The 23,038-nt window shown below is 46.1% G+C and overlaps 1 protein-coding gene across 2 annotated transcripts in view; it reads left to right on the top strand.

Moving 5' to 3' along the window:
- The window catches only part of BSN (bassoon presynaptic cytomatrix protein), a 210,029-nt gene extending 188,958 nt beyond the window's left edge, over positions 1 to 21,071 (top strand). The window contains exons 6-13 of one of the 2 annotated variants that reach the window (XM_053377413.1): positions 11,280 to 13,434; positions 13,810 to 14,645; positions 15,239 to 15,335; positions 16,052 to 16,192; positions 17,038 to 17,092; positions 17,498 to 17,596; positions 19,660 to 19,724; positions 20,192 to 21,071. In XM_053377413.1, coding sequence (XP_053233388.1) covers positions 11,280 to 13,434; positions 13,810 to 14,645; positions 15,239 to 15,335; positions 16,052 to 16,192; positions 17,038 to 17,078 — 3,270 coding nt within the window. In that variant the 3' untranslated portion in view covers positions 17,079 to 17,092; positions 17,498 to 17,596; positions 19,660 to 19,724; positions 20,192 to 21,071. The remainder of the gene's footprint in view (positions 1 to 11,279; positions 13,435 to 13,809; positions 14,646 to 15,238; positions 15,336 to 16,051; positions 16,193 to 17,037; positions 17,093 to 17,497; positions 17,597 to 19,659; positions 19,725 to 20,191) is intronic. The other variant, XM_053377412.1, reaches the window with a different exon arrangement.
- The last annotated feature ends 1,967 nt before the right edge of the window (positions 21,072 to 23,038 follow it).

The following is a 23,038-nucleotide window of genomic DNA, read 5'->3' on the forward strand; positions in this document are numbered from 1 at the left end:
AGTTTGAATTTTGCTATAAGAAGCTGATGATCTGAGCCACAGTCAGCTCCAGGTCTTGTTTTTGCTGACTGTATAGAGCTTCTCCATCTTTGGCTGCAGAGAATATAATCAATCTGATTTCGATGTTGCCCATCTGGCGATGTCCATGTGTAGAGTCGTCTCTTGTGTTGTTGGAAAAGTGTGTTTGTGATGACCAGCTTGTTCTCTTGACAGAACTCTATTAGCCTTTGCCCTGCTTCATTTTGATCTCCAAGGCCAAACTTGCCAGTTGTTCCTTTTATCTCTTGATTCCCTACTTTAGCATTCCAATCCCCTATAATGAGAAGAACATCCTTCTTTGGTGTCACTTCTATAAGGTGTTGTAAGTCTTCATAGAATTGGTCAATTTCAGTTTCTTCAGCACCAGTAGTTGGTGCATAAACTTGGATTACTGTGATGTTAAAAGGTCTGCCTTGGATTCATATCGAGATCATTCTATCATTTTTGAGATTGCATCCCAGTACAGCTTTCACCACTCTTTTGTTGACTATGAGGGCCACTCCATTTCTTTTACAGATTTCTTGCCCACAGTAGTAGATATGATAGTCATCCGAACTGAATTCGCCCATTCCCGTCCATTTTAGTTCACTGATGCCCAGGATGTCAATATTTATTCTTGCCATCTCGTTTTTGACCACATCCAACTTACCCAGGTTCATGGTTCTTACATTCCAGGTTCCTATGCAATATTTTTCTTTACAGCATTGGACTTTCCTTTCGCTTCCATGCATATCTGCAACTGAGCGTCCTTTCGGCTTTGGCCCAGCCGCTTCATCAGCTCTGGATCTACTTGTACTTGTCCTCCGCTCTTCCCCAGTAGCATGTTGGACACCTTCCGACCTGAGGGGCTCATCTTCCAGCGCCATAACTTTTATATGCCTGTTGTCTTTGTCCATGGAGTTTTCTTGGCAGGGATACTGGAGTGGCTTGCCGGTTCCTCCTCCAGGTGGATCACGTTTGGTCAAAACTCTCCACTATGACCTGTTCATCTTGGGTGCCCTGCTCGGCATAGTTCATAGCTTCTCTGAGTTATTCAAGCCCCTTCGCCACGGCAAGGCAGTGATCCATGAAGGGGAATACTATACATACCACACCCCAAATTTATGGGTGACTTTGCTCAGATGTTAACAGCACAGAATGGAACCTGGCAGAACACCAGAGACAGAGCTGCAGTCCCCAGCACCACCTTCTGAAATAGTATGGAAAAAAGTCCCCCCAATCTTGACTTCAGACAGCCTTTCCAGAAACATACCATGATTGATTATATTGATAGCTGCTGAGAGGCCCAGGAAAATTGACAGGGCTTTGCAGTATCCCAACCCTACACCCAGCAGAGTTCATTCCTCAGGACAACCAATGCTATTTCAATGACAAAACCAGGTCACAAAAAGGATTCGGGTGGGTCCAAAGAATTTGTGTCATTCAAGAATGTCTGCAGTTGCACTTAAGCAGCTTTCCCCTAATGGGAATGTTTGTGACCAGCTAACAGAGGGGGGGGGAGTCTTGTGGAGACAAAGGAGCTTTCTTAGGGAATGACCATGTGACCATTGTCTTCAAGGTAATCAGGATTGCACACACACCCCTCTTTTCATGGAACATTTATCACTTCCTGGAGCCAACTGGTCAAACCCTCTCCTGCTTGATATAGTAAGCAAGATGGTCGTACCTAACGGGTAACTGGCTCTGGTCCTTGTCTCAGCAATTGAAAGTCATTTCATAAAAAAGGAATAGATGGCACTCTGGATGTATTCATTGCAGATCTACAATAATGCAGAGTGCAGGTTGCCACAGATGCAAGCAATTTTATCCTCAGAGTACTTATTAGATGAGTGATAACAGACATCCAAGGACTTATCCCATCAACTTATGTCCCAGTACCTCCATTTTCTCCCTCTCCTGCATGCTTTAGACTCAGACAGTGTCATTTTGAAACACCAGCTGTATTTACTTGGCTTTTTGTGTCTGTAAGTTTGAGTGTTGCATATATCTGAGCAGACACTGAACAGGTCAAAGAGATATTAGTTGGGGACTTTTGGCCTGTGACTCTAATTAGGCCTGCCAGACCATTTTGGCCAAGCCATGCCCACCTCCCCAGCACCTGATGTCATATATATTGCATCAGGTGTGGGGCAGATAAAAGCGCAGTGGGGGTTTGCAAGGCACATTGAAGCACCAGCTGTTAGGTGGTTGTTGGGGCTTCAAATCACCACCTAGGGATCTCTACAAGCATCGACAATCAACTGGTTGAGGGTGCCTGAAGTACACAGCCAACAATCAGCTGATTGTTGGGAATCCAAAGCACATCTCTTACAAGCAGCAGGGATTGGCTGCACTAGGGAAGTCCCTATTGGGAAATCCATAGTGCAGTTGAGGAGGCTAGAGGAAACAGCTTGGATTCAAAATGCTGGAGGAAGCACTAAAAAATGAGGATTTATCCCTCTGCAAAGAAAGTGGTTTGGATTCAGAGTCCTTCATCCAGCTCTTTGAATCCAATTTATTTCTTCTGGAGAGAGAGAAATGTTCAGCTTTCAATCTTTCTCTTTCTCTCTCCAGAAGAAACAGCTTGATAAATCTAGGGCTTACATGCTAATTCCTACATGCTTCCCATGTAGGGATTTTGTAGTGTTTGAAGTGCCCTGCAATAGTAATGAAAAGCATTTGACAGTTACACTTCTGAAATGACAACTCTCCAGAATAGGCTTGCATATATGTCAGCCATGAGTTGTATTTGGATTTTTAAGGTGTTTTCTTGCCTGACTTGAAGATACTGCCTCAGTGTGTGAACTGATCATGATGCTCTTGGGCAAATTCTACTGATGAAACGAGTGCTGTTTACATTTTTGATGCAGCATAACGTGTTAATATATTCCTCCCTTGTCAGTCTTTGGGAGGTGTCCCTCAGTGCAACTGGAGGATTGCCTAAAGCAATGATATCAAAGTTTTGCCATTATTTCTCCATGTCTACTCTGCACACCTCTCTGCATATCCAGTATTCCATGCTGTAGAATAACCTGTTCTGCAGGAGAATTTCCCCAGCAGGTAGACTTGGACATTTCCATTTGATTAACGTTCCAACAATGAATATTTTAAAAGGCTGGACTTGGATTACAGCCTTGGTGTGTGCACATACACAATCATTTACAGATGCACTCTCAGTGCATCTCCCTGCACACAGTGCTAATATCTTCAGTTTCTTGATTAACAGGCTGGGGCCCAGGTTGACAAAAAGCCCTCATTCCCTGAACACCCACTCTCCAGCCCACTTAGCAAAAGATGGAGCCCTCCTGGGTGACAAAAAATAGGTGAAGGCTGTATTACATAACGGTTGCTTTAATTTTGGCATTTCCCTAGAACACTAGCACTAATTGCAGCATCAGTAAGGGCACAATAGCTGGGTTAGATGAAGGGTCCCTCTAGTCTATTATCTTGTTAGATGCTTCTAGGAGACCCGCCTGCAGCCTCCCCCATTGCTTCCTCCCTCTGCCCCCAGGAACTGGTATTCAGAGGTTCCATTTATTTACCATGACTGATAGCTGTTGATAGCCTTATCCTCCGTAAACCTGTCTAATCCTCTTTTAAAGTCATCACAACATCTTGCGGCAACAAATTCCATAAGCTCATTACGTGCTGTTTGAAAAAGTACTTTCTTTTGTCTGCCCTGAATCTTATCACCAATTAATGTAAATAGTGACCCTGAATTCTAGTTAGGAAGGGGGAGGGATCTCTTTTTTTTGTTATTTTCTCTAGACCATTCAAAATGTTTTTCTCCAGTACAACTTCCACAATATCCCTCTTGTTCACCTGTAAAAGCCTCAACTGCTTTAACCTTTCATGGTAGGGAAGGTGCTATACACTCATCATTGTGTGCCCTCTTTCAGCATTTGCTCCAGCTCTACAATATTCTTTACATATTCAAATATGGTTGTATTACGGCTTTGTACCAAACCATTACAATACTGACCACTTTATTATTTAGAATCTTGTAAACAACCCTTTATATGAAATTTGTTTTTATCACTGATGCCTCACAATGAAGTGATGTTTTCCACCCGGCATATATGTGGGTGGAATTTTCTCTCTCGGTGTTTATCACTTTTCCATTTTCAGTTAACCTAACTTGCTATTTTGTTTTGCCCATTCACTCAGTTTGCGGACACCCTTCAGGACAGGAGTAGGGACTCTGTCAAGAGTTCAACCGTGAGGGAGAGGTCAGCTTGGCCACCACACTCCCCGCAGGAAATGTACTAGGGAAGCACCACCCAGCAGGACTGAACTCTCTGCTCATCAGCTCATGAGAGGGGTGTTAAATCCTGCTGTTTTGACTGTATACCAGTTCCCTGTGGAGACCTGGTGGGCACAGCCAATGCAGAATTCAACCTCGCCCATCAGCTGATTGGCAGGTGGAAGTGCTTTGGGGAAAATTGGAGGTCAAATTGGACCCCCTGGTAGGCCAAGATTGGCCTGTCGGCTGTAGGATCCCTTTCCCTGCTTAAGGAGCTCTTCTCATTCTACATCAAGCCCCATTCTGATTGATATCATCCAAAAACTTGGCCACCTTACGACTTACTCCTTGACCTGATGTAAATAAGTTAAATCGCATTGGTTCCTATACATCAATCAATTTCCTTTATTTGACCGATAGTCAGAAATAACATTACACAATAATTATAAACTATAACATCATAGGGGTACATAAATAAGGTAGGGCCACAGTACTAGACCTCTCACAGATAACCCACATCAAAGCAATCAGTTATACGTTTCCGACACTTGAGTGCCAGGAAAAGGAATTTAGCCGCTGACAAAGTTGTTTTCCCAGAAGACTTATTTAGCAGATATGCTGTCTGCTTTCCTCTTTGTCGGGAACTGAGCTGGGGTAAGTGTGGAGTTATAAGGTACTGTCTTAAATCGTTGTAAATGGGACAGCTCAGTAAAATGTGCTCTGTGGATTCTACCTCACCCAATGCACAGTGGCATAATCTCTGGTCATATGGGACTCCTCCATATCTTCCCTTCAGAACCGCTGAGTCAAGAACATTCAGCCTAGCCGCAGTAAATAGTCTGCGGCATTCCACGTAGTGGATATCCGCCAGGTAGCGAGCTGGAGCAGCCCGATACAACTGCTCCCCCAGAAACAACCCAGGTTTCACACGGGCTATGTCCTCCTGCCTGGCAATATCCCTTAATCTTTGAGCGATCACCGCCTTTGCGTGGCTATACGTCATGGACTCTATATAAAGGGAGGACAACCCGCACTTTTGCACTTCCTCCACTATCTCCCCTTCCCATGGAGATTTAAAGTTATCCCTCAGAATTAAGGGGGCCAAACCCACCGGTCTGAAACAGAGCTTGAGCCATAGCCATAACTTTGCTTTCATGGCCACATACCTAAAGGCTTGACAACCGGTTTCCAATCTCATGATCGCGCCTGCCACGGAGGGGGGGGATCCTGAGTATGGCCCTGAGGAATTGGGTTTGGATAGATTCCAATTTTTCAAAGTCCCTACGTGAGCCCAAGGCAATGCCCACCAGCAGAAGAGGGAGGACTTTCATTTTAAAGAGTCGCAAGGCAACTTTGACAGTTTGTGCCTGTTTCTTGGAGTACAGGGTTCTAATCACCAAGGCTGCTTTGGATGCGTTCGAGGCTATGTATTCTCTGTGTGCCAAGAAGGACCTATTTGATCGTACAACCTGACCCAGGTATTTGAAGCAACTGACCTGCTTGGTTCCTATACATATCCTTGAGGGACTCCACTGCTTACTTCTGTCCATTGTGAATACTGTCAATTTGTTTATTCCTGTCTAATGATGCCTCTTTTTTAACCAATTATCATGAGAACGTGATGGACAAAGGTTAGACTAATAGATTTGTAATTTCCTGATTTTCTGCCAGCTTTAAAAAGTTGATACAGCATTATTTTAAGGAAATCAGTTTTAATGACAAAGGTCATATTTTAATTGGATGATCAACGATTTCATATTGGGTGTGTGGCATCTGGTGACTTTTTTGTGGTCAATTAGCCATAGACCTTCATCTCTTGCCATCTCTAATGAATACTAGTTCCTGTATCTTCCACAGTGAATTCATCCAGCTTCTCAGTAATCTTCCTATTCTCATTCAGCAATTCTTTCACACCACTTTTGTCTTAACAGTCTGACAGCTCCCCAGGCTAGTTTCCTCATTCTAAAGGATCAAAATAAAGCTGTATAGTTTTGAACAATATCTCCCTCAAATTTTATTCACTTGGTTTATTGTCATTTTACATTTGTTTTACCAGAGTTTAAGCTCTTTTTGTTTTCCCAATTTGGACAAGGCATCCATTTTCTAAAAGAAAGCTTCTTCCTTTTACTGTTTCCTTGAAGTCTGCTCATTAACTAGGTGGGCATCTTCCTGGCTTTGTTTATTCCTTTCTAATCTGCTGTATAGATTTTATCTGAGCTTCTAGTACAGTATGTTTCATTAGCTTCCAAGTGTTCTGAAGACATCTGACTCTCCCTTTCAACTTCCTTTTAACTAATCCCCTCATTTATTAGGTTGCTTCCGTCAATAACATTATGATTGGCATTCTGGTATTCTGACACTATTCTCATCTTGCTTTTGCCTTCAGGCTTTACACTTGGGACTTCAAGTCCTGCAGGATAGTTATTTATTGTTTGATGAACAGCTTGTGTTTGTTAGCTGACAGAATAAAAGATTAGTACCTCTCTGTGTATCAGCTACTAGCTGAGGATGCATAGTGGTAGTGATGTGTAAAATGTTCATGATATTCAATATTTTCATGCAAAAACCGTCATTTCAAAGGGTCCACAACTTCCCCTTTATTTCCATTTCAAGATTATATTCATGCTTCTTCCACAGCTCTCCTCCACCACCTCCACTTCAGCTCAGCACTACATGATGTACTTTAATGGGTTAGACACACATGAGAGATGACACATTTTACAAATGATGCAGACTCAAACTCTTGGCAGATTCATTTGACTCCTCCACGCTGTCATTTATCCTGGGTCACTACTGAAATTCTGTTGATTTCACCAGCACTAGACCTACCTCTACAGTATAAACACTTCTGATTGACATATGCACTGAGAATGTGTGGAACTCACCTAGGTATAGTCTGCTACTGTTTAGGCGACTACAAATTGTATGCAGTAAAAAAGGGAAAAATTTCCCCATTCTTCAGCGTGTGGCTTCAAAGCTGTGGCCTGCTTTATGTGCTGTTCAGTTCTTCGTGGAGCTGCTACTGCAGGATCTGCCGCAATTGTCTCTCCTTCTCTATTGACATCCTGCAGCTGAGGAGTGAGAGAAATCCCTGAAAATCAGCTGCTTTGACAGGCCAAGATAGCAATGACACTAGGGTCCAAGAGTGTTCTTTGTCAGCTCTAGAATCTGGAAGAAGCAGCTGATACCCACTGATACTTGCTGCCCAAATTTCAGCGGCAGAAATCTCCCTTCTGCAATTGGTGCTGGAGCTGTTGCATGGCTTTTAAAAGACAATTACCTAAGATGATGTTGGAATCCAAATGCTGCTTGTCGTGAGCCCTGTTGCTGCAAAATGGACTGTTGAGACATGTCCTCCCGATGCAGGAGTGCAAGGGAGAAGGCTAAATATGGCTGCATTATAAGTGCACTGTAAGTATCACAAGCTACCAATGCATTGAATAGGTGTGAGGCAGAGAGCAGTGGAACTATGTAAGCCTCTTCCTTTCTCACACTTTTTCCTTTCCTTATCATTCTCCGTATCCCTTGTTTCCTCTCTGCTCCCTTTCTCTAAGGGAGTCAAAATACTAGTTAAAAGTGCAATACTTCTAGATGGTTCAGGATATAAAGGAATCACGGGTTAAAACCTGCCTTGAAAATCTCAAAACATAGCAAGGCCACGTTAGCCTGATATATACTGAAACTTTATGAAGATCAAGTTATGTCTGGTGCCTGTACAAAGATTTTGGGGAGATCAACAGGTTGGTGAGATCCCAGAAAAATGAAAGTGAGCATCTATCTACTCTTTTGTTGTTTAAAGTTAAGCCTGCTACATCAAAACACTGGCATCCCCTATCTTATCATTTATCAGGGTGACTGCTGAAAGCAATAGAGAAGCAAGAAAGTGTGCTTTTGTGAAACTGCACCATTCCTCCAGGGCACAAGTCACCAACCTTTTTGGACTAGTGGGCACATTATGAAATTTCAGAGAGTTCCAGGTCTCACCATGACTGCCATGAAGGCAGGGGTGCCATAACACAAAATTAGATGCCCACCACTGACAACCTTATTCTTGCCATGGAAAGTCAGCTACATTCTGCTGGTCCTGATTATGGAGATCCAACACTGACAGATGCTGTTGCTCTCTAATAACAACAGGGAGCATTCCCCAGGAAAAAGCAAAAATATACTAGGTAGCCACACCACTCTCATTTTACAGAAATCACTTAGAAGGTGCCTGCAAATCTTACCCCATAACTTTCTTTCTAAGAAGGCTAGAGACACTTGCCCAGGGACATCACTGGTGACCTAGGGCTAGCAGGCCCTGTGTGGGAAAGCAGCTCTCATTTTTCAGCAATGAGAAACGAAAACTGGCTGCTATGAAAATACTCATGAAATGATCTCTGACTGCCCAAAAGCTAATTGTTGATATTTCTGCTCATCAGAATGTCTTCATGTCAGACAAATGACATTTTGCCTGCAAGGCATCCTTGCCCTCTCTGCTTGGCCCAATGGAAACCTGCAGGCTGCATGGCCCTTAGAGACCAATCAGAGATACTGATGGAATAGCTGTTATCCCCTCCTCCAAGATCTACATGATAGCTGTCTCTTTCTAGGGCCCTACTGATTCTGTATAGTCATTTCAAAATATGTTACTTGCATGACCTCAGATACTCTAACACTGCAAAATGTTGTTCTCTAACATTGTGAGGGTCTCATATTTCCACTGGTTATGTAAGATCTGCCAAGGTGGCAAGACCTTTGGGGAGATTTCCTTCCACCTGGATTTTACATACTGTTTGGCTTGGGCTTCCGCAAAAGCAAGGCCAAAAAACAAACAAACAAACAAACAAAATAAGAAAAAAATATCAGAATCATCTGAACTTCAAAGACTAAATAAGGGTGCCTTTCCCAGACAGACAAATTTTGCATTATTAGAAACTTGTTTTGCCTGCAAAAGCAGAAATCTTCCCAAGATAATCTAAGCAGAGATTTTTATTTTGACTTTTTTATTTTTTAAAAAAAATATGTATGAACCAGACTGAGTTGATTTTGTTCTGGCTCATTAGAGAAAAATATTCAAGCTGATTCCTGCTTCTTTCAGAACTTATTTGATCAGTGTCAGTAACTGTGGTGATTCATATAGTATAATATTGCCATTAACATCATTATTCAATTTAGCCTTTCCAATATTAAGAAGCAGTCCCCCACACACCTGCCCCAAATCATGAGAATTTGTATACAGTATATTTTAGTTGTACATTTTAGTTTTGAAGATAACCACCCAAAGGCTTCCTGAATTGGACATTCTCAGTGGGTGTTTTTTTGGGGGAGGGGGTAAAAGAATGAGGCGCCTCTACTCATATATTGATAAAAGTGTTGTGGGTGCCAGCAGAAAATGGCTGCCATGTGCTGCAAATGAATAAAATAAAAAGAAGTGCTGGTACTCTATATCCAGTGAGTACTTTAGCAGAAAGAGCCATGGACATGCTAATCCAGGGCGTTGCCAAATTTCAAAACCTCCATAGAAATACAATTCCCTTAAACTAATTTAATTTAATGTAATGGAGAGGGTGAAGCATCATTAAGCAGAATCATTACCATATTGGCCCGAATATAAGCCGCACCTGAACAGTGGCATTGCAAGGTGGGGACGGGGGGGTGGTGCGCCCCGTGTTCCCTGTCGGGGGGGTGACAAGGCGGCACCCCGCGGGGTGCTTGCCCTGCCGCCCTGGCCCGGGTGTGTCAGCACGAGCAGCCATCGTGCCGCTGCAGCCAAATGTGGAGGATCCTCTACTTGCAGCTGCAGCCGCGAGCAGAAGATCCCGCCACCATACATACGGCTCTTGGGTGGCAACAGCGGCAAACCGCTACATACAATGCATGCACTGTGTCGCACGCATTTGCTGTGCATACCGACGCCACACATGCACTGTACATAGCGGTTTGCCACTGGCGCCGCTGGAGCACTGTACGGACGCGGTGAGATCTCTCCGCCGCAAGTAGGAGTCGTTCACAGCGAGCTGGGGGGGCCCCTCCCCGCCTCCCTCCCTCCCTGCTCGCCTTTTTTAAAGAGAAATTCCCTTATTCCGAATAGGATTCCTCACAAGAAAAGGGGAAAGTTGACAGCTATGGGTGGTGGTGGGGAGGACCCCTCAGAAGGGGCCAGTGATTTGTGAGGTTCTGAGGAGATCGAGGGGAGTTAGGAGGAAGAAACCAGGGAGTCAGAGACGGGGAAAGGAGGAAGGAAAAGCTGGAAGAGGTCTCAGAAGCTGACCTTTGAGATCCCCTCCCTCCCCACCTCCGCTGTATCTCTGCTCAAGGAGAGGCTTGAAGTGAGGGGAGCAACTGGTGCTTCTGCACACCACATCAAACAAGGGATGAGAGGTAAGAAAGCAGGAAGGGGCGGGGCCACACTGTTGCTCCAACTCTCCAAGATAGAGCACCGTTCTGCAGAGGTACATTTCCTAGGCAGCTAGTTAGCAGGAAGGGGGGTGCATATCCCTTGCAGCTTAGCGGCTGATGTAACCAAGTGCTTTTCTAATAAAGAACTAAAATTCCTGTCGCTTGTCATCATTGGTCTGGCTGCATGTGGCATCCTTGTGACTCAAGTGCTTCTGAGTCCTGGTGAGTTTTAACAACCATTAATGTGCAAGGTTACACTTTGTCTCCATCACAAGATTAGAGCCAGTGTGGTGTAGTATTTAAAAGTGTGGGACTAGGACCTGAGAGACCAGCGTTCAGTTATCCACTCGGCAAAGCTCACTTGGGCCAGTCACTCTCTCTCAGCCTCACCTACCTCAAAGAGGATTGTTGGGGGGGTGTTAAATGAGGGGGAGAATCATCTATGCTGCTTTGAGCTTGAAAAGGGTGAGGTAAAATATGAGATATATATAATGGGCCTGTCTTAGAAGATAGGAACCCCAGAAGTGTGGGCCACTGTTGAGTAATACACCCACCTGGTAACTAAAAATGGAAATGTGTTCTTTCACACACATGGTTACCTACTATCTAAATTAAGCTTCCCATTACCTTCTAGATTTCAACCCTGCAGTCAAACACCCTCATTCGGAAAGTGAAACGGACATTGCCTAGCCCCCCACCGGAAGAAGCTCATCTCCCTCTGGCCAGCCAAGCTCACTCACAGATGTACATGCCGGGCCTCATGCAGAAGGGAGTGGCAGGGCCAGCCATTCAGGTGACAAAGGCCAGCCTCCTCAAAGACATTGACCGCGACTTGAAGCTAGTGGAGCACGAGTCCACAAAGCTGCGGAAGAAACAGGCTGAGCTTGATGAAGAAGAAAAGGAGATTGATGCCAAACTGAAGTACTTGGAACTGGGGATTACGCAGAGAAAAGAGTCTTTGCTGAAGGACCGGAACGTCCGTGACTATCCCTACCTGAGATGCTTGGGGGAAAACAGGGATTATATGTCTGACAGCGAGCTCAACAACCTACGACTCTCTGGCTATGAGAGTCTGACCAGGCCTAGTACTGCCCCTTCCAATCAGTACGCTGACTTTTCCAGTGCACAGTACACATCGGCCTCCTCTTACACCCCATATCAGTACTCCTCGGGACAAGCTGCCCCACCAGCCCCAGCCGCATTCCAGCAAGCAAGGTTTCAGCCTCCACACTACCCCTCAGCAAGCAATGTCCCTGCGCAGAACGGATTCCAAGCAAGCCAGATGCCGGCCTACCCTTCCCAAACGACATACCAGAGTCACAGCTTTACTCCAAGCACCGGGTATCAGTCTGAACAGGTTCTGCAAAGTCACCAAGGCTTCCGGCCACCTTACCAAGCACAGACCACGTATCCCAGTCAGACACCTCTGCAGCCAGCGCAGAGCGCTCTTTTCCAGACCCACGCGGACACACACACCACCTCCCAGAAACCGCGGCAGACATCGCTAGCTGACCTCGAGCAGAAGATGCCCACCAATTATGAAGTAATAGGCAACCCCACTGTGGTCATCTCAGCCGCAACTCCAGAAGTGACATACAGCACCACAACTGTGACCAGCAGCTACGACCAGTACAAGCCGCCAGAAGGAAGGCTGGTGGACAGGAGCGGTGTAGCCCAAAGTCCCTCGACCAGCTATTCCTCTGACTCCCTCTACACCAACCTGGAGCAGAACATTCCTCGGAACTATGTAATGATTGATGACATCAGTGAACTAACCAAAGAAAGCAGCTCAGCAGAGGGCCAAAAAGGAGATTCGCAGTTGCAGAGCAGCAATGGGCGATATATGAAAGAAAAGAGTGACTTCACAGACACAGATGTCTCCAGCAGGCCTTGTTGCTACCCAAAGGGAGAAGAGTCAGAGGAGGACATGTATGATCACCACGGCCCTGACCATCGTGGGAGAGGCTACCATAGGGGCCCAGAGAGCAATGGGAGGATGTCGGGTAGCTCCGGCTCCTACTACTATGGGGACAGTGATTACAGGCACTCCACTCGCCCAGACAAGCCTGGGTCCACCATGGGAGTGCAGAAGCACTCTTCCAAAAACTTGGCCCCAGCTGTCATCTCTTCCAAACGCAGCAAGCATCGGAAACAAGGTATGGAGCAGAAGATCTCAAAATTCTCCCCTATAGAAGAAGCGAGAGATGTGGAATCAGACCTGGCCTCTTACCCAGCAACCACGTCAGTCAGCAGCAGCAGTGTGGCATCAAGAGCAAAGAAGATGCAAGACGACATCACATACGGCCTCAAAAAGAATGTATATGAACAGCAGAAGTACTATGGTGGGTCTGCCAGGGATACGATGGAAGAAGATGACAGGGCATACAGTGGCGGGCGATCAAGATCGTCTGGCTATGTGTCGGAGAGAATGTCGAGCCGCGAGATCAGGAGCAGGTCCTACGAGAGAGAGAGCATGGAGAGGCCTCAGAGAGGCAGTTCCAAACCTTCTTCCCTTAGCATGAGTCAAAGTCGCGGGCGACCTCCAATTCGCACACAAACCTCAGAAGAAGAGAGCCCCATCAGTCCTTTGGGGAAGTCCATGGGCGTATCGCGGTCCTCAGGTGGGCCTCTCCCTCAGTCTGCTGGGGACAGCTGCTCTCAGTTCTGCTCCAGTCACTCATTGCCTGATGTACAAGAACATATCAAAGATGTGCCAAGAACCCACTCTTACAAGCATGAAGAAGGTTACATCATGGATGATTCACACTGTGTTGTTTCAGACAGTGAAGGTAATGGCTACCTGTGGTAACTTAACCCCAGAGCATGCCCAAGCGGGTCATATTTGCAAGGACAATACCACAGCCTCCGTTTCCTTGCCAGGTGCCTTTCTCCCGCATTTTGCTTTCTGTTTTGGTGGTTCTGTGTTAGCATGCTGCACTCTGCATGTCCTACTGGTGCTCTGCTCACTGCTTGTTCAGTGTGATACTGTGCTATGATTCCTCTTTATTTATAGATATCTATTTCCCAAGCGGCTACTGTGGCATATCCTGTGTGCATGCGATCAGTTCCTTGCTTTCTTTTAATCCATTGCATGGCTTCATCCTGGGGTACATTCCCAACTGTGGATGAGGGGATTGACTGTGATTTGTTTTTGGTTTCTGAAGCCTATCACTTGGGTCAGGAGGAGACAGACTGGTTTGATAAGCCGAGGGAACCTCGTTCGGAGAGGATGAGGCATTATGGTGGCCACTCCTCATCCTCCCAAAGGAGGGGTCCAGTTAAGCACACCTATCACGACTATGACGAGCCCCCGGATGAAGACATGTGGCATCACGATGACTACTCTCACCCGCGACACTCCTCTTCCAAAGAACACAGGCACCATGGAGACTACGGGAGGCATTCGTCCTCCTCCCGGCACTCCACCGATGACCTGCCAAAGAGGTCATCCAGGCAACATCCCAGAGATGCTGGCCGCCACGAGTCACGCGGACATGGGCAGCCCTCTTCCCAGAAGAAGGCTCAGCAGGCCGATATAAGAGCGCAGCCAGGTTATCCTTCCAGCTCCTCAGAGTACTCCCAGCAGTCTCGGCAGCCGTCGGGCTACCATCATACCTCAGAGTCCCAAAAATCGCAGAGGCAGGTGCAACATGGGCCGCCATCTCAGCAGCCAAAATCGGAGCCTCTTTCGCACCAACAGCAGCAGCAAGCGAGGCAGCAGCAAGTTGGGCAGCAGCAGCAGCAGCAGCCGTCATCCAGGCAGCAGCAGCCGTCGAGCAGACAGCAGCAGCAGCAGCAAGCAGCTCCCTCGCAACAATCTTCTCAGCAACAGCAACAGCAAGCTAGGGTGCAGCAGCAGCAGCAGCAGCAGCCACCGCCAGCAGGAACCCAAGCCCAGCCCTCCTCACGGCCAGCCCAACAACAGCCTGGCCAAGCCCAGCCAGCAGGCAAACCCCAGTCTGCCCTCCAAGCACAACCTGGCACTCATCCAGCAGGACCAGTAAGTACCTACGTGCCTTTGCTCAGGGTCAGTTATACAGTAGGTCCCTCAGAGCTGACGACAGCTTGTTTTGCCCCACGTCAGGTGAGAGGGCTGGGCTAAGCGATGGCCTGTTCTGTAGTACAGGAGTCGCGCTGGGATTGCCTCACCTTAGAATGTCAAAGCAAGGAAATGTGCATTTGTGGACTGACTAGGTCGCTGTGGAGAATGGAGTCTTCCCAGCAGAGTAGTGGTTCATGGAACTAACAATAGGCTGCAGTAAGTTATAGAGGGGGCAGTTCGGACACAGACAAAGAAGAGGGGAGAGGAGAGGAAAGGAATGCACTTAAGGGAATGGCCTTTATAGGAGCTTTATATGTAGCTTTCTTGATAGAGATCACAGGCAGTACTTCAGGAATCCTAGAGGGTGGGGAGTATCTGGTGGAGAATAGGGTGGGTGGATAAGGATTGCTGTGAGACAGCCAGGATGACCTGGCAGTTAAACTCTAGGAAGAAGGCTAAGAGAAAGACCCCAGGAGATGGGCTTTATTTTACCATTATTGGTTCTCATTTGCATTAAATAAATACATAAATCACTGTTTGCTATATTACAGTCTAAAGCAGAGCAGATGGATGCATCCAAACCTACCACAAAAGTGCCACAGGTGGGGAAAACACCCCAAACACAGCCACTGGGAGCAGCAGCAGGAGGTCAGTAGCTCCTTTCCAGCACCTGCAATTGTATGTGTTTTCCTTAAAAAGGGAGGCAGCGCCAGTAGTTCAGTAGGCTCAGATCTCTCTGAGGGACGATTAGATTGAAGTCAAAGGGAGTTCCAAGACCATTTACTATGGGGGGGGATGTCCTACCTGAGATTAAGAAGGCAAATGCTTTAGGTCATTTAGCCATGGTTGGACCCAGACTGTAGGCCAGTCAGCGTAGAATTAATTCACTTTCTGTATGTCATAGAAAAGATAAACACAAGTAGAATGCCCAAAAGCAGCCTCCAGCTTCATTCCACATAGGGTACAATAGGTTCGCTTTGCATAGCTGTCAAAAATAAAAGGCTTCCCACTCCTGTCTCATTAACCAATTGGGGAAATGACTGTAAGTTGAGTTGTCTCATCATTCAGCTCCAATTTAAAATATTTTTTTCACCAAGAGGTTTTAGTCGTTTCTTGTGGCTGTCATACTGATATCTCACAAACACATTGTGCATTTTGGTTAACACTCTTAGAAATAGCGTGGCCATCATTTTCTGGTGAAGGTGGTTAGACAGAGATTGGTTATGGCCTATGAATGTGGGGCGGGGGGATATGCAAATTGCCAGTTGGACCTACCCTTGGTGATATGGGAGGATATATATTTAAATAAATGCATATATGCAGCTAAATAAATCCATACAAATCAATTTCTTTCTCTCCAACAGGCATTAAGATAGGTTCCAAACCAGCAGGTGCTCCCACTTCTGCAGGGGCAGCGACTGGACTGCCAGGAGCTGAGGGAGAGAGCGTCTTCTCCAAAATCCTGCCAGGAGGGGCGGCAGAACAAGCAGGCAAATTGACAGAAGGTGAGAGGTTTCAGAGGCATCTTTCTTGGATGCCCCGTGTCAAAGCACGTGGGATTTGCTCCTGGAGACATCTCACCTGTGGATTTGTTCAACACTTCCTGCAGGACAAATGGCAGAACTACAGGGCAACTGCTAATTCAGACCACTGGTCTGTCTAGCTCAGTATTATCTACACTGACTGGTAGTGGCTCTCTGGGATTTCAGGCAGGAGTCTCCCTCAGGCCTCTCCGGAGCAGGCAGAAATCTGAACCTGGTACCTTCTGCACTCACAGCAGATACTCTGCTGCTGTACCACAGCCCTTTGTTCTAGTTTACACCTATGTGAGAATACAAGAAATAAGAAGCCAGCAAGAAAAGTAAAAGCTGTGAAGACGAAATCAAAACAAAGAAAATGGGGATTGGGTGGTAGAACACTGAAGGAAAAAGCCACATTAGCATAGCAGACCATCAACACGGCAGGCCATAAGTGCTCACTTGATGATGAGGATCCCTAAGGGCTAAAATAGAATTGCCTTATCCCAGTGGCCAGCAGCAGCTTTCAGGCCAACCCTTCTTTTGGGAGATCCTTTTTTACTTGAAATGCCAGGAAGTGAATTTCCTTCTATATGCAAAGCATGTAGCCATAGTCCCTTCCTGTGTCACAAACAGAGATGTGGGGACAGAGGGTGATAACAGGGCTGGCAATGTGAAGGCTGATAATATGGAGGAGGGGCTCTTGTGAAATAGAAGAAGGGCCCTAAAAACTGAAGATCCAGTGGGAAAGAGGTGAGTGGGGGAAAGATGCAGCCAGTCTTTGGTACCACATATGCTGATGGCATTTATTTCTCTTATCTTTACTCCCATAGCTGTGTCAGCTTTTGGCAAGAAATTCACATCATTTTGGTGAGAGAACATCGCTGGGTGAGTCGCTTTTTGTTGTGGTAATAATAATTTATTTCTTGTACCCCACACATCTGACTGGGCTGTCCCAGCCACTCTGGGTGGCTTCCAACAAAGTATATATACACAACCCCAATGACATTACAGCTGCCAAGCAAAACTCCTGATACATTTCATCTTCTCTGGCCATTGCAATCCAGAGAGGTCCTGGCATAATTTCCTGTTTAATAGCTTGGTTCAACTTCTGTTCCTCAACAGGCACCTTTCATTGCTGCAGCACCCTAACATCAGAGCTAACCTAGTGCTCGGTTAATCCAAGCGCCCCCTTCAGTTACTCTGACATTTTTCTTTTTTTCTGCACATGTATATGATTCTTTCCTAATAGCCATATCTTTTCTTATGTGTGTCTCTCCATCACCCCGGCAGGAGTTTGGGAGAATAAATGGAGATCTCATCATTGCACTGGAAAAACCTATGAAGAATCCATTGGAATTCAGTCTGCCGCACCAGACTCTGGGTATAACAGTGAGTGTCACCTCGTTGCCTCCATTCCTACATTCTTCTGAGGGTGTGGATGAGATCAGATACTTGGCTTTCATCAAGGCTCAGAGATGGCCCCCAAGATACAAAGCCCAGAGGAGATATTTCTTTTACCTAGTCATATGATATCCTGCTTAGTTTATGGCAATTTGCCTGATAGTTTAGGTAAGCCATGCCACTTCCAGTCAAGGGTATATCCTGTTGCTGCTAAATGTTTGTTTAATGTCCACAGCATGCTACACACTGTACAGACTTAAAGAAAAGAGACAGTCCCCATTCAGACTTCTTATAGTCTGTATTAGGTGGATATAGCTAGTGGGGGCAGGGGAGGGCAGGGACTGACACGGAGGAGGAAATGAAGGTGCAGGTCGGTGTGGCTAGGATGGTTTCAAAGAATCATAGAGTTGGAGGGGATCCTGAGGATCATCTAGTCCTGAATGCAGGAATATGCAGCTGGCCCTTAACGGGGGACCAAACTGCAGCATTGGCGTTATCAGCACCACACTCTTAACCAGGCTTTCTCAAACTCAGCCCTCCAGATGTTTTTGGCCTACAACTCCCATGATCCCTAGCTAGCAGGACCAGTGGTCAGGGATGATGGGAATTGTAGTCTCAAAACATCTGGAGGGCCAAGGTTGAGGAAACCTGCTCTTAACCATCTGAGTTTGGGAAATGCCTTGTTAAAGGAATCTCCTCCCTTAGAGGTTTTTAAGCAGAGGTTGGGTGGCCATCGGTCACGATGCTTTAGCTGACATTCCTGCATTGAACTAGATGGCGCTTGGGGCCCCTTCCAACTCTACACTACGATTCCAAAGAAGAAGGGCTTAAAGCAGGCTGAGGCACTAAATACTCTTATATACAGCAGGAAGATGTTCTAGACACAGAGGACAGCATGTCTGGGGACAGCAGTGGCAGGGAAAAAGAGATGATAAAGCATGATGGAGCAAAACAGCAGGTCGCCTGCTACAGCAGAGTTGCAATGCTAACTTCCTTGCAGCAGTGCCTCTGCTGCTTAACCAGGAGCGAGAGGGACTAGGCAAGAGGGAGGCCAGGATGGTGTATGCTCAACAATGGGGCTATTCCTTTGCTCCTGCCACGGCAGCCATGCCACACCAGCCTCCCCGCCATCCCTCCTTCCCCTTCTTCCTCCTCACATTAAGCAGCAGTGACACATCTGCCAGGATGTCGCAGCTGCGCCCCACTGGGTGAACTCTGCTACTGTGATAGAGGAAGCAAGAAAATTAAGGTGTGGGATAACACGTAGTTGGCACAATGTCCTATAACCTCCCTGCAAACAAATCAGTATGGGTGCTCCATAAATAACTGGTGTTGTCCCCGCAAACGCTGTGCAAACAAATCAGGATGAGTGGGCAATAAATAGATTGTCTGGAACCAACTGTAGAAATGTGTCCCAACTCTGTTGTCTGTAATGGTAAGGCATCAAAATGGTTTTGCTGTGGCATAAAATTTATTCTATCAGCCACATTCTTAAAGAATTAAGCCCCCAGACCAGCAATCCAGATGTAAAATGGATAACGGGGGGCATAAGAAGAAGACATGAGTGAGGATATTTGCTCTTTGCTGCTTCTTTTGACTAAGAAATACCGCTTCGCTCAGCACAATATTGCAGTGACTGTTTTGGGGAAAGCAGCTGTTATTAGCAGTCCTCTCACTGCAGGCAGCAGACAACAATCCTTTCTCTTTGCTCTATCAATAGAACACAGCAGCTCATCTGGAAGCGGGAGGGGAAAGAGCCTGTTTTGTGCATTGCTGTGCTAAGTTCCACCAGGAAAGCCAGTGTGCCATATGCAGAACACTCTTACCTTGGGAAGAGTTGAAATGAGGGGAAGAGGCAGAGAGACCCATGGCAGCTTCAGAATGTGGGTAGCAGCACAAGCCTGCATAGGCCCCAGGGCCACAGCCCTGAGCCACAAGCAGAGAGAGAATATTTTTGTCCGGCTGATTCCATCCCCTGGGTGTGCTCAGAGCTTTGCCACTTACAGCACTATCTCCTTTCATGGCCCTGTCTGTGTTTTTGTCCATTTTAGAGAGCTCACTGAAAGGACTGCATGCTTTTTGATTTGAGGGGGAAATTGAACTTATCCCAGCTGAGGTAAGTGGGTAGCTTCTTACACTTGCTGCCTCAGTCTGTACATTGCAGTGTGAGCCAGGTCTGCCCCCGGGTTTGAGTGGCGAGGTGAAAGCAAACAACAAATCTCTTTGGGGAAAGTGCTGGCTCTTTCAATCCTCAGTTTTAGACAACCCCAGTATGAAACAGTTGCATCTCAGTAAGCGTGGGCAGCTGATGTCATTATGTAAACTGTTCATGCTCTTTGATTGGTGGTCTTTTCTGGCTAGTTCTTTGGGTTGCTTTTGTGCTTTGGTTTTGAGAAATGAGAGAGGCACACTGCAGCCATAAACAGTACAGTACAGCAGAGCTTTCTCAGGTGGTGCTGTGAGTGAATATCCAGAGAGGATCAGGAAAATTTGTGCCAAACCATGGCATGGCAAGAAATTGTGTTTCTGTGAATGACCTCTTGTAAATATAATATTTCTGATTCTCTCTTTTGTCTCATCAAGCTTTTGAAACCATGGAAAACCACTAGGCTGCGAGATGGAAGGCGGAAGAGATCTTTATGGAGACATTTGCCAGTGGATCCCATAAGAAGCTCCTTGAGGACATCTGAGCCAACTGTCGCAAAAGGCTTTCAGAAGCCGCCTGCTGTCAACTCCACGGTGTTCGTTGCATGAGCCCCAAGGGGTGAAGGCAGACGCTTAGTCTGAGAAGATGTACATAAAAGACGTTTACAGAACATGGCCCGGTCCCAGCTTGTCACACAGACTGGCCACTTCCCTGATCCTGGAGGGGATGTCTGGGGCTCCAGAGACTACTCACTGCGGTGGTTCCATTTGTGCCTAAGGTCTAATGTTGGGAGCCATGGCCCTTTCTTGAGATTATACGCAGAGTTTTCTCTCTTACTGAATTTTAACTCTAGAATCTTCATAGGTTTTTCCCACTCTCCAAGATGTGCTTGAGTCGAGGGCTGGGAGCTGGAGGCTCTGCTCTTCACATTCCAGTTTGCCCTGTCGGTCGCTCCGCCTGCACAGTGTTTGTTCCCTCTCATCCTCCCTGCAATGGAAAGCATGGGATGAAGAGAACTTCGACTAGGACCTAACACTGTTTCACCACTGAGATAAGAGGCCATAGGACTCTGAAAGGCAGTGCAAACTGGCTGACTATTGACTGAAGCAAATGCTGGCCAGGCATGTCTATCAGCCACCCCAAAGCCATCCTGAAGCCATTCTAAAGCATTCAAATGGCAGTGCTTTCCGTTGTTAGTGTTGTGCATTGTTTTATGTATGCCTGGGGATTATTTTTATTTCAAAAACAGCCTTAATCATTCCACTTTTATTTATGCGTATACCTCATCAGCACCCAGCAACTGGGGGTTTGGATTTATTTTAAATTTTGTTTTTTTTGTGAGGTTCTTTTTTGTTCTCAGTTTTTTTTTTTTACTTTGTATCGAACATACTGTTTTTCCTCTTTGCTTTGTCCTGCGTTAGCACATGGACTGTTGTCGGTAGAAGCAATAGAGTGCAGAAGGCTACAAAAAAGAGCACAATCCAGTGTGATGAGATCAGGAGAGCTTGCCTCTGCCATCCTCCTTCCTATTACTACTGTGCAATTCAAGTCCTTCTTAAGCCATTACCAGTGGGCATGCTCAGAATGATGGAGGAGCTCCCTGGGGGCAGGATGTTGCTGAACCTCCTGGCACTGTTACCCGCGAGAGCCGATAGAAAACCCTGTGAAACGGCTCCTCTTTTCCTTTGCTGTAAAGAATCCAGCAAGTGTATGGATGCTCTGGCTCCCATTTGTCTGCGCTGTCTGTTTCCTGCCCGTCTCTCGTCCACACTGAGCATGCTCAAGAGCAACAATTCATTGGTGTGACCCATAGGAGCTTCCATTCACCGTGGGTAACAGCAAAATGATTCTCATGTCTAATGTTCTATGCAATGAAATAACAAAACAAAAAAAAGTTTAAAAAAACAACTGTTAATATTTAATAAGTTCAATGTTATGTATAAGGATTTAATTGCAAATGTGCTATTGAGAAACTGGATAGGTATCTTTATATCGAACACCTGTGCGTATGAAGTTTTCAATTAGTGGCATGCTTGACCCATCCGAGGGACACTTTTGCCAAAGGGTAGCCATAGAGCCGGTGACTGTCTCTGTCTGTTGTAGAGCATGGCTTGCTACTTCTCTGCACGGTTTCATCTATTTAGAATGCTTGCCGTTCTTTGCTTGAGGTTTTTTTTTTCTCTCTCTCTCTCCAGTTGGTTCATCATCACTTCTGAATGCCATTAGCAGATTTATGCACTTGTTATTGAAGGCCTGTCAGTGACACCATGAAGCATAATTATCCTGCAGAATGTAACACCAGATGTGTCCTGTGGAACTCCATTAACTATTGGTCCTTTGCCACATCCTTCCCTGGAGTAGCCATTAGTGTCCAGTTCAAGGGGCTTCCTGGGCTTTCTTGAGACCTGAAGCACATTCCTCCTGGCCAAAAAAATATGAAGCCCAAATTCTATCTTGGTTCAAGAGCACCACAGGCTGGGGGAGGTGTTCCAAGACTCAGTTACCCCAATAAATTCTGCATGGACAATTTGAGCAGTGTGGCATCGGCTAGTGCAAAGAAAGCACCTTATTCCCCTCCCCTAAGTTCAGAACCTGGGAAACAGCAGTGGTGTTTGCTGTTCCCACAAGCACAATGTTAATGAATAAAGACCTACTAAACAGCAGCTCCTGACAATGGGAGGCTGACAGCCACTGAGCGGTGCAGTTTAAGCTGAAGTAGGTTCCAGAATAGAGACCGTTTCAACTCACTTCCGCCATACCAAGCACCCTTGGTGCAATGATGGTGCAGGGCCTTTTCCTCATGGTTAGACTCAAAGGCAGAGCTCTGCAAAAATTGGAACAAAACTGTATGAGCTTTTTCTGACAGAGGAGAAGGGGAAAGGTTAAGAGGCAACTACCTCTCTTACACGAGAGGTTCTTGCAAACACAGAAGTTTGTGACATTTTTAAGAGAACCTGACAGATCAGTGAGTCTAAGGGCCACGTCACCCGTTTTGCAGAGGCAAACCTGGGTACCAACTGGACACTCAAGGAGCAGCAGCTCACCAGGACTCCTTGACTCGTATTCCTGGTTTATTTGATACTTAAAACACACTTGCAAATGTGTTTCATGCTTTCACGATTTTCTATTTTATGTGAGCGCTTAAAAAAGGAGCATGCTGAAAAAGGAATGTATGCTGTGGCCCTTAGGCAGCTGGGGGTTGGAATCACATGAGCTCTCTACAGTAATTAATCCAGGTCTGCATTATTTTGATATAAGCCTTAATGTTACAAGAGACTCATGTG

This window comes from Podarcis raffonei, chromosome 2, assembly GCF_027172205.1.
Source record: "Podarcis raffonei isolate rPodRaf1 chromosome 2, rPodRaf1.pri, whole genome shotgun sequence".
Classification (NCBI taxonomy): Eukaryota; Metazoa; Chordata; class Lepidosauria; order Squamata; family Lacertidae; genus Podarcis; species Podarcis raffonei.